We start from the raw sequence: 13079 nt of genomic DNA, 5'->3' as shown, positions 1-13079 counted from the left end.
GTATGACTCTCGTTGCGCTCCAGTACTGTTTCACTAAACTATTTTTTAAAGGTTGTGTGCCGATACGGTACATTATCTTAGTGTAAAATTCCACATCAAAACTATAATAAATAAAATATAATAAATGTCCTTCTGACAATGGTGTATGCGATTCTGCAGCATTCATTCTGCTATTAACTTATTGTTTCTCTTTTTTATGCGATTGTATGCGATTCAGCATCATTCATTCTGCTATAAACTTATTGGTTCTATTTTTATGGACAGTCACCATTTTTTGGATACCGACATTTTCAAGAATCTTTGTAAAATTGTTCAGACGTGTGGAATTATAAAACAAATGTATTAAATATCTTTCTGACAATAGCGTATGCGATTCTGCTTTATTCATTCTGCTATAAATTTATAGGTTCTATTTTGATGAACAGTCAAATTTTTGGGATATCGATAGTACCAAGAATTTCTGTAAAATTGTTCAGACGTGTGGAATTATCAAATAAATGCAATTAATGTCCTTCTGACAATGGTGTATACGGTTCTGCATTATGCATTCTGCTATTAACTTATTGGTTCTCTTTTTTATGCGATTGTATGCGATTCAGCATCATTCATTCTGCTATAAACTTATTGGTTCTATTTTTATTGACAGTCAACATTTTTTGGATATCAACATTTTCAAGAATCTTTGTTAAATTGTTCAGACGTATGAAATTATAAAACAAATGCATTAAATATCTCTCTGACAATAGCGTATGCGATTCTGCATCATTTATTCTGCCATAAATTTATAGGTTCTATTTTGATGAACAGTTGAAATTTTTGGGATATCGATAGTTCCAAGAATTTTTGTAGAATTGTTCAGACGTGTGGAATTATAAAACAAATGCATTAAATATCGTTCTGACAATGGCGCATCCGATTCAGCATCATTTATTCAGCTATAAACTTATCGGTTCTACTTTTAAAAATAGTCAAAACTTGTGGATATCGAAATGTTTACGAATTTCTGTAAAATTCTTCAGACGTGTGGAAGTAACAAATAAATACGTTAAATGTCGTTCTGACAATGTTGTATGTGATTCTGCATTAGTAGTTGGTTCCATTTTTATGAACGGTTGACATCCTTGGTATATTGATATTTTCAAAAATCGTACTCATTCTGCTATTAACTTATTGGTTCTTCTTTTAAGGGATTGTATGCGATTTAGCATCGTTCATTCTGCTATAAATTTATTGGTTCTATTTTTATGGACAGTCAACATATTTTGGATATCGAAATTTTCAAATTTTTTAGTAGAATTGTTTAGACGTGTGGAATTATTAAAAAAATGAATTAAATATCTTTCTGACAATGGCACATCCGATTTAGCATCATTCATCCTGCTATAAATTTATCGGTTCTACTTTTAAAAATAGTCAAGACGTTTGGACATCGAAATGTTTACGAATTTCTATAAAATTCTTCCGACGTGTGGAATTGACAAATAAATACATTAAATGTCGTTCTGACAATGGTGAATGTGATTCTGCATTATTAATAGGTTCAATTTTATGAACGGTATATATTTTTGGTATATCGATATTTTCAGGAATTACTGTAGAATTGCTCAGACGTGTGTAATTATAAAACAAATGCATTAAATATCGTTCTGACAATGGCGCATCCCATTCAGCATCATTCATTCAGCTTTCTACTTATCGGTTCTACTTTTAAAAATAGCCAACACTTTTGGATATCGAAATGTTTACGAATCTCTGTAAAATTCTTCAGACGTGTGGAAGTAAGAAATAAATGCATTAAATGTGGTTCTGACAATGGTGTATATAATTCTGCATTAATAATTGTTTCCATTTTTATGAACGGTAGAAATTTTTGGTATATCGATATTTTTAAGAATTACTGTAGAATTGTTCAGATGTGTGGAATTATCAACTAAATGCATTAAATGTCGTTCCCAGAATGGCGTATGCGATTCTGCACTATTCATTCCGCTATTAATTTATTGGTTCTATTTTTTATGGACAATCAAAATTTTTGGGATTTCGATATTTTCACGACCTTCTGTAAAATTGTTCAGACCTGTGGAATTAAAAATTTCAATTTTCAATGGTTAAATACAAATTATTATCACTTCAGAATTGGTCCAATTTATTGTTTCTACCTATTCACATGTTTTTGTAATATCTTCAATTTCGCAACCAAACTAAACATACATGACAAATAAAAACTTTACGTACATTATCTTAGTGTACCTAACAACTTCGGAACGGTACAGTACCATACTGTTTATTTTCGAACGCTGGTGTGGAGTTATCAAATAAATGCATAACATCTAATTTTTCTCACAAATCGTAAACAACTCATGTTGTACACTACCGGTACATGATACCGTACTGCTCCGACTGCGGTACACTACGTTTTTCAGTGTTCCGTCTGCGGTACAGTATGACTCTGGTTGCGCTCCAGTACTGTATCACTAAACTATTTTTTAAAGGTTGTGTGCCGATACGGTATATTATCTTAGTGTACCATTCCACCTCAAAACTGTAATAAATAAAATATAATAAATGTCTTTCTGACAATGGTGTATGCGATTCTGCATCATTCATACTGCTATTAACTTATTGTTTCTCTTTTTTATGCGATTGTATGCGATTCAGCATCATTCATTCTGCTATAAACTTATTGGTTCTATTTTTATGGACAGTCACCATTTTTTGGATACCGACATTTTCAAGAATCTTTGTAAAATTGTTCAGACGTGTGGAATTATAAAACAAATGCATTTAATATCTTTCTGACAATAGCGTATGCGATTCTGCTTCATTCATTCATTCTGCTATAAATTTATAGGTTCTATTTTGATGAACAGTCGAATTTTTTGGGATATCGATAGTTCCAAGAATTTCTGTAAAATTGTTCAGACGTGTGGAATTATCAAATAAATGCAATTAATGTCCTTCTGACAATGGTGTATACGGTTCTGCATTATGCATTCTGCTATTAACTTATTGGTTCTCTTTTTATGCGATTGTATGCGATTCAGCATCATTCATTCTGCTATAAACTTATTGGTTCTATTTTTATTGACAGTCAACATTTTTTGCATATCGACATTTTCAAGAATCTTTGTTAAATTGTTCAGACGTATGAAATTATAAAACAAATGCATTAAATATCTTTCTGACAATAGCGTATGCGATTCTGCATCATTTATTCTGCCATAAATTTATAGGTTCTATTTTGATGAACAGTCGAAATTTTTGGGATATCGATAGTTCCAAGAATTTTTGTAGAATTGTTCAGACGTGTGGAATTATAAAACAAATGCATTAAATATCGTTCTGACAATGGCGCATCCGATTCAGCATCATTTATTCAGCTTTAAACTTATCGGTTCTACTTTTAAAAATAGTCAAAACTTGTGGATATCGAAATGTTTACGAATTTCTGTAAAATTCTTCAGACGAGTGGAAGTTACAAATAAATGCGTTAAATGTCGTTCTGACAATGTTGTATGTGATTCTGCATTAGTAGTTGGTTCCATGGTACAATGAAGAGAAGGTAGGTCAACTTTGAAAAAATTGCAAGTATAGAGGTCTACCTGTTTGGCTAGTAATGTCAAAACAATAAAAAATCAAACAACTTGTTGCATTTATTTTGAATAAATAATTGAAAACCGTGAAAACTGAATGAAAGGTCAACACTTCTTTTCAAAACCAGGTTCTATATATCTCTAAAGGATTATTTCGCTACAAAAACTCTAGATTTTGTCGATGCATACGATGAAATAAACATTTTGAAAACATCAGAATTTGAATGTTTTCTGAACAATTTTTTTTTATTGAAAAGAAAACACATACGTAAACAAATAAAGATGACATATTAAGCCAAGAAAATAAAAAAATTGAAATCATATGGTATCATAGCCCTACCTTCATATAATTGTACCATGGTTGGTTCCATTTTTATGAACGGTTGACATCCTTGGTATATTGATATTTTCAAAAATCGTACTCATTCTGCTATTAACTTATTGGTTCTTCTTTTAAGGGATTGTATGTGATTTAGCATCATTCATTCTGCTATAAACTTATTGGTTCTATTTTTATGGACAGTCAACATATTTTGGATATCGAAATTTTCAAAATTTTTAGTAGAATTGTTAAGACGTGTGGAATTATTAAAAAAATGAATTAAATATCTTTCTGACAATGGCACATCCGATTTAGCATCATTCATCCTGCTATAAATTTATCGGTTCTACTTTTAAAAATAGTCAAGACGTTTGGACATCGAAATGTTTACGAATTTCTATAAAATTCTTCAGACGTGTGGAATTGACAAATAAATACATTAAATGTCGTTCTGACAATGGTGAATGTGATTCTGCATGATTAATAGGTTCCATTTTTATTTACGGTAGATATTTTTGGTATATCGATATTTTCAAGAATTACTGTAGAATTGCTCAGACGTGTGTAATTATAAAACAAATGCATTAAATATCGTTCTGACAATGGCGCATCCCATTCCGCATCATTCATTCAGCTTTGTACTTATCGGTTCTACTTTTAAAAATAGTCAACACTTTTGGATATCGAAATGTTTACGAATCTCTGTAAAATTCTTCAGACGTGTGGAAGTAAGAAATAAATGCATTAAATGTGGTTCTGACAATGGTGTATGTAATTCTGCATTATTAATTGTTTCCATTTTTATGAACGGTAGACATTTTTAGTATATCGATATTTTTAAGAATTACTGTAGAATTGTTCAGATGTGTGGAATTATCAACTAAATGCATTAAATGTCGTTCCCAGAATGGCGTATGCGATTCTGCACTATTCATTCCGCTATTAATTTATTGGTTCTATTTTTTATGGACAATCAAAATTTTTGGGATTTCGATATTTTCACGACCTTCTGTAAAATTGTTCAGACCTGTGGAATTAAAAATTTCAATTTTCAATGGTTAAATACAAATTATTATCACTTCAGATTTTGTCCTATTTATTGTTTCTACCTATTCACATATTTTTGTAATATCTTCAATTTCGCAAACAAACTAAACATACATGACAAATAAAAACGGTACGTACATTATCTTAGTGTACCAATCCACCTCGGAACGGTATAGGACACTACGGTGCAGTACCATACTGTTTATTTTCGAACGCTGGTATGGAGTCATAAAATAAATGCATCAAATATCGCTCCCAGAATGACGTATGTGTGGTGGACGTTCTCATGTTTTTTTTAGAATTAAAATCCAACATCTTTCCACAATTTTTTTCAATAAAATTTTACAAATTTTATTCCCATTCATTTGGGTCGACAATTTCGTCATGAATATAATCTGCTAAGTAATTGAAATAATAGGCTTTCCAATCATCGCGAAATATTAATTTATATTATTTCATTATGTATTGGTCGGAACACAACCCTTTTTATATTGCCCCTCCTCATTGGCACGCCTCTGCAAAAAAAAAAAACGAAAAGCTGAAACAAGCAAACTTACCAGAAAAATTAATAATGAGCAATTTCGCCGATTTGGATTTGCTTTTGATTTGGCATGATATTCCATTGTCATTTCTAGTTGGTTGTTTTGTTTTAATCATGGTTTTTATCGATCGTATGGCAATAGCAATTTATCGAACGTCTGTAGACTTGAGGTACATCAATCAGGTATTACCAAATCTGAATATATTTCTGACGATTATATGGAGGATATTCCATTCATTTTCTAATTTTCGATACAATTTTCTCAAAATTTTAATTTTTCGCCAGAAACGAACTATGAAATCCTTAGTGCACAACTTAAAATAGGTAAAGATTGAGCGAATATGGTTTCAAGTTTTCGAGCCATATTGCTTACTGAACACTTCTAAACATGTAATCGATCGATTGTAATCGTTCTAGCAGATTTGACGTTCTTTCTTTCCACTTTAATCCCCTCTATATGAATCGAGGCTTAAATTAATCTTGGCGATTCTAAGTACTTCCTTTTGGTACAGAACTTTGAAGAGATAAGAACAGAATTTTCTTGGGGAAAAGTCTTTAATTTCACATCCATTCTGCTACAATTTGGTCTCTAATCTAAAAAGGTTGGTACTTCGAAACTTCAACTTTTACATTTTAAAGTTATTTTAATAAAATGTCTTCTTTAGACCGACATTTCATTTAATGCCCTTGAATTTGTGTAATCCTACATCAAAAGACAACTTTTGGAATTTGGCAATTGAAAGACAACACGATAGCTTGTTCGTGCGTAGGCGAGGCTTTCTTAGTGGATCCACCTGCTGGGAACGTTGCACAGATCCCACATTGCACTTAGACAATCGTTTGTCCATGTGTTAAGGACGGACAGAGATTTGTGCAGCCTCGCCACATTTTACAACCAAACTCACTGTTCCGTTTTTGACATTGAGTTGAAGCAATAAATAATATTCCAAACGTTTGCTGATGGTGTGTATTTGGTGAATCAATAACCACCAAGATCAATTCGGATTCCATAACCTTCAAAATATCCCATTGGAGCCCCATGTCATGTGCTTCAATATTTGCTGAATCTGTCCACTACTACAGTATCCCAAAAACTCCCAGCAGTCACTTCTCATTATCATCAGTTTGTTGTGTCCAGTTTGTTCAAACTCTATCAAAAAAAAAAACCCAGAGTCACGTGGTTCATTAATGTTAAGAAGTGCAGTACAAATTTTTTGTGAAGAGTGTTCCACCGAAAACACCGAAACTATACCTTACATACATAAAATATTGCCTATAACGTGATTTATTTGACATTTTAAAGTAATATCCAAAACAAACAAAATATATATTTACATCCCAATAGTGGAGTTAACAGCAAAGAAAATTACTTGAATTGCGAAAAGAAACATTTATCTAAATAATTACGTTCGAAAAAAAAAAACAATATACATTTAACTATAAAATTTCAATATTATTGTACAACATTTAACTATTCTTAAATTTAAACTAATCTAAAGTTTAAACTTTGATTTGCAAAAAAAAGCAATAACTTTTGTGAGGTATACTTCCCCTCAAAAATTTACGTTCAATATTTTACTACAATCAAAAACACTACTAGAATACTACGAAAAAAATGATTGATAAACGAAAAAAGAAAACATACATAAAACAAAAACAAAGTTCATTGATCAACGAAAAAGAAACATACTTAAAACAAGAACAAGCGAAATCATTCATAGTCTAAGAAAGCAAACTGAAACAATATTCCCATATATACCAACAACGAACTTTCTTCATCTAAGAGAACACTCCACCTACATCCAGTACCTGCAAGGAGGCCTTCTAGCAGAGCGGAGATAAAAGGGGTAAGCTCAAATTAAAAACCATTGAAATGTTTGTAATATTTGTCTATTGATTTTGTTTGCTTTCATTGCATTTGCAGAGAAATCATAATATGTAAGAAAAACATTGCTTTGCGATTCAATGTTAACAGTGAAGATAAACTTAAATTAATTTTAACATTTGAGTGAGAATAAATAATCAGCTCAATTTTGGTTTTTGGTATTTGAATCGACAATGTAATGATCTTCCTTATTATGTTCTCTTTTAAAGGTTATTCATTCAAAAATTTAAAAGGAATTCATCTGTTAGATTTAATTAATTAACTATAAAGATAAAAACAACAAAAAGAAATAGATAATAATTAAGTTTTTAGCAGGCTAAACTCTTAATCATAATGAAAACATGAATTTAACCCATTAAGAGTCGTTTAGTTATGTTAGGCAATACATAAACTGCTGCTAGCTTATAAACAATGTAAAACTAAGAAAGTAAATTCCGACTACAATGTCCACTACAATACAAAATATCATTATCAATTATTCCTAAATATTCACTTTCATACTAAATTTCTAATATTTTAAAATATTTAACTATGATCTGAATAAATTATAATTACTATTGAATATGGAGCTATAAACATTATTAGGCGATTTTCTTGTATAATGGGTCACTGATTGATATAGCGTGATATTTTTTATGGGATTCTACCTTAAATTGTATGCCAGCAGAATATTGGTTGACGAGGGTAAAGAGGCTGTTACTCTCAATATGATCTGAGAGTACGAAAATTTAAAAGGCATAAACCGACTTCAGAAAGTTTACTTTAAAATCACAGATTTCTTATGTGGGGTATTTGGTATGATCATATTTTTATTTTTTTTTGTCCATTTATCGTCTTCAAATGTATTTAAAACAGGGAGTCTATAATAATGGAGGGACAAGAACCCCCCACCCGACTGTAGCTAGGGATAAAAGGCTCCCACCGTCCTCTTTCATTTCAAATCCCTGGATGCCTCAGAAATATTAACACAAAAATTGCATTCAACGATCATTCGTGTACGTTACATAATTTAGCGCCCAACGTGGGGCCATAAAGATTTTACCCAGTCTTGTGGCTCTGTTTTTTTTTTTTTCAAATTTTTAGAGTTCATTTTCATGAGATCTCGCCATATATAGTTTTTATGACAGGATAGAAGGTTTTAAATAGTTATCTGATCCTTACTGGAATATCAGCAGATAGAGGTTTACTTCATCCATCATTTTCTAAAATGTTGTAAATGCAATTTGGCCTCTCATATGGTTTCGTGTAGATGTTTTGTTTTCCAACAACTTGTAGACTTCGTTATCAACAACTGTTGTCTCTCAGGATAACATTTTTTTTACATTTGTGAATAAATGTCCATTGATAAACAGTTAGTGTATTCAATAGATAGTAAATCCATTGGTTGATTTGTCCAATTTCTTTATTATCAAAACTCTACACATAACTTCATAGCCCTGTCTTGATACTTCGTTAGTCGTATGTCTTCACTCTATTCAATTATACCCATATTTATACAAGAAATGCCCATAATAATCACATCAAATTTTCTTGGTTGAAAAATTTCTATTAATATATGTTTCTTCTATAATTTATTGTTTATAAACATTTCCATAATTAGTCTATTTACAAAGTAGAATTAATAGTAATTTTTTTGGTTCTTTCATATTCCATTTAGCTTTACATAGCTTAAAATTATTGCCAATATCCTTATCCAATAATTAAATTATCAGAATTTTCCTTAATCGGCCTATCATTTGACTTCATATTTTATCTATTTCCTTTCATAATGGCTGAGACTTCTCAATCTCCACAGCCAGATGAGCAACATCCAGTTGCTTCTGCTACTTCTTGTTCTTTATTATGTCCTGTTTGCATCAATGGACGAAGGCCAAGAATGCCTAGGTATAAGCGAATGTGGTCACTGGCAGGATTGCCTGGAAGAACGTACAGTATTTTGTTACGGCTGTGGGGTCAAGAAAACATATAAGCCACAATGCACTTACTGCTTGTCCAAATCACAGTCAAAAAACTTAAAACCAGTGGTCCATCACAAGAACCAAGCATAAACATTTCCACTCAAACAAATTTTACGTGTAATACTGCACCAGATTTTCCAGAAACTACACAAACTTTTCCAAAACCCAACCATGACAGTCAACAACCCATATTTACTATACTAAAAAGACCTTATTCTGACTTTGGTCTCGACAAAAATAATACCACTATATCTCAAATTATATATCCGAGATTGCCTTTTCACAAAAGGTGGGAAATGTATGTGCGGAAAAGAGATGAAATATTCAATGTATCAGAGATCTCCCGTACCAAAAAGCCCAAAAGATCCACTGTTCGTCTACGTCAATTTTTCAGAACCAGAAAAATTTGTCGAAATATTCGCATATCTAGCATAATTTCAAATCCAAACGATATGCGATATTATGCAAAGGTATCCTTCCTCGGATTTGAAGAACACGGTCTCCTTGATACTGGAGCAAATATTAGCTGCATTGGTGGAAGTTTAGCCCAGCACAATTTTTCAAAATATAATAATTTTAGAAAAGCTAAATCCAAATTTCAGAACAGCGGATGGAAATATTCAGCAAGTATTAGGGTGGATCGATACAAATGTCACCTTCAGAGACAAAACTCGAGACCTTAAGATCTTTATCATACCTACTATTTCCCAGAACCTTGTCTTAGGTATTGACTTCTGGAAGGCATTTGACATCCTTCAGAACCTTCTCAATACGTCAGATATAATTGGCTTGAAAAACAATGGTATTACCTCACCAATCTTGGTAGAGATTGATTTTCCAAAAGACGAGATGGAAAAAGAACCAACAAATGAATCATTTTTCATGTTGTCCGCTAATGAAAAACAACAGCTAGAAGCTGTTATTAAAATGTTTCCAAATTTTGAAATTCAAGGGCTTGGCAGAACAAATTTAATCAAACATTCTATTGACGTTGGTATGCACAGCCGATAAAACAAAGTTTTTATCCTGTTTCGCCCGCTGTAGAAAAATTGATGTTCGGAGAAATCGACAGGATGCTTAAGTTAGGGGTAATTGAACCCCTATTTCCGCCCATTGCTTTTATGAGCAAAAAGTTAAACAGTGCTCAGCGTAACTACTCAGTTACGGAAAGAGAATGCTTAGCAGCTATAGAAGCAATCAAAAAATTTCGTTGCTATCTAGAATTGCAGGAATTCGAGGTGATCACTGATCACTCCAGTCTTTTGTGGCTAATGAGACAACCCGATTTGAGCGGTAGACTCGCTCGCTGGGTTTTTAAGCTACAACCATACAAATTTTCTTTTAGTCACAGAAGAGGAAGTGATCATGTGGTCCCCGATGCCCTTTCCCGAATTCCCGAAAACGAAGTTTGCAGCATTGACCTTTCTGACCCCGGAATTGACTTGGACTCACAGTTTGACAATGATTTGGAATACAATGATTTAAAAAGACGTATTAAGGAAAATGAAGCCCAATATCCTGATATCAAGGTAATTGATAAATTCGTGTACTATCGTACAGAACACTACACCGGTGATGAAACCCAAGAAAATTTATCTCGGAAGCTTTGGGTTCCTCCCAGCTCAGAAAAGAGACAATATTTAAAGCTCACGATGTTCCCGTTGCGTCTCACGGAGGCATGACTAAAACTCTTGAGCTACTCAGACGAAACTTTTTCTGGCCTGCAATGGTTCGAGATGTCCGTGATTACATTCGAAACTGCGAGGTCTGCAAGACCATGAAACGCCCAAATATGGTCCTTAAACCGTCCATGGGAAAATTGGTTTTAACATCTCGTCAATTTCAGCGCTTCTACATCGACCTTCTAGGACCTTATCCACGGAGTAAGACCGGACACATTGGCTTACTAATAGTATTGGATCACATGTCCAAATTCCATTGGATTCTCCCTTTACGCAAATTTACATCGAATATGATCCAAGACTATTTATTAAAACATATATTTCATGTATATGGTGTTCCAGAATACATCGTTTCTGACAATGGAAGTCAATTACGATCTAACGAATTAAATGCATTTTTTACGTCCCTTGGCATAAAGCATATTTATACCGCTCTTTATTCGCCAAAATCAAATGCATCAGAGCGTGTAAACCGCTCACTGCTTGCTGGCATTCGAGCGTACTTAAAACAAGATCACAAACAATGGGATCAAAATTTGAACTCCATCAGTTGCGCACTCCGAAATACCATACACCAATCAATAAAATGTTCCCCCTATCACGCCCTTTATGGTTTTGATATGGTAACTCACGGTTCCTCTTATGAACTTATGAGAAACCTAAAGCTCCTAAATGAGCCCAGCATAAATCTGCAAAGGGATGACCATTTGCAACTCATACGTCAAAATCTCCGTAAGTATATAAAAGAGGCATACGAGAAAAACCAACACGCTTACAACCTTCGAACCAGGCCACGGGCTATCGATATTGGTGAAACGGTATTCCGTAGAAACTTCTCTCAAAGTAATCTGGAAAAAAGCTTTAACGCCAAGCTTTCGCCAGTTTTCATCAAGGCCAAAGTGAAGGAAAAGTTGGGCAATCTCTACTACGTGTTGGAGGATGAAGATGGCAAGCATTCCGGAACATATCATAGCAAAGACATTAGGTCCTAAGGCAACGTCCTATTTCCGGCTAATTCCGTTCCGAAATGTCCGGAATTATCAGGTTTTGGGGTGGACGTTCTCATGTTTTTTTTAGAATTAAAATCCAACATCTTTCCACAATTTTTTCAATAAAATTTTACAAATTTTATTCCCATTCATTTGGGTCGACAATTTCATCATGAATATAATCTGCTAAGCAATTGAAATAATAGGCTTTCCAATCATCGCAAAATATTAATATATATTATTTCATTATGTATTGGTCGGAACACAACCCTTTTTATATTGCCCCTCCTCATTGGCACGCCTCTGCAAAAAAAAAAACGAAAAATAATAAGTACCAAAATAAAGCTGAAACAAGCAAACTTACCAGAAAAATTAATAGTGAGCAATTTCGCCGATTTGGATTTGCTTTTGATTTGGCATGATATTGCATTGTCATTTCTAGTTGGTTGTTTTGTTTTGATCATGGTTTTTATCGATCGTATGGCAATAGCAATTTATCGAACGACTTGAGGTACATCAATCAGGTATTACCAAATCTGAATATGTTTCTGACGATTATATGGAGGATATTCCATTCATTTTCTAGTTTTCGATACAATTTTCTCAAAATTTTAATTTTTCGCCAGAAACGAACTATGAAATCCCTAGTGCACAACATAAAATAGGTAAAGATTGAGCGAATATGGTTTCAAGTTTTCGAGCCATATTGCTTACTGAACACTTCTAAACATGTAATCGATCGATTGTAATCGTTCTAGCAGATTTGACGTTCTTTCTTTCCACTTTAATCCCCTCTATATGAATCGAGGCTTAAATTAATCTTGGCGATTCTAAGTACTTCCTTTTGGTACAGAACTTTGAAGAGATAAGAACAGAATTTTCTTGGGGAAAAGTCTTTAATTTCACATCCATCCTGCTACAATTTGGTCTCTAATCTAAAAAGGTTGGTACTTCGAAACTTCAACTTTTACATTTTAAAGTTATTTTAATAAAATGTCTTCTTTAGACCGACATTTCATTTAATGCCCTTGAATTTGTGTAATCCTACATCAAAAGACAACT

At 32.9% G+C, this 13079-nt stretch overlaps 1 protein-coding gene across 1 annotated transcript; it reads left to right on the top strand.

Annotated features, from left to right (window-relative positions):
- The first annotated feature begins 11648 nt into the window (after positions 1-11648).
- LOC131804166 (uncharacterized) lies at positions 11649-12020 on the top strand. The gene has a single exon (XM_059126644.1). It carries the CDS (start codon positions 11649-11651, stop codon positions 12018-12020), a length of 372 nt encoding a protein of 123 aa, XP_058982627.1.
- The last annotated feature ends 1059 nt before the right edge of the window (positions 12021-13079 follow it).

The sequence above is a fragment of the Musca domestica genome, unplaced genomic scaffold, assembly GCF_030504385.1.
Source record: "Musca domestica strain aabys unplaced genomic scaffold, Musca_domestica.polishedcontigs.V.1.1 4, whole genome shotgun sequence".
NCBI lineage: Eukaryota > Metazoa > Arthropoda > Insecta > Diptera > Muscidae > Musca > Musca domestica.
This window is presented reverse-complemented; position numbering and strand designations above follow the sequence as displayed.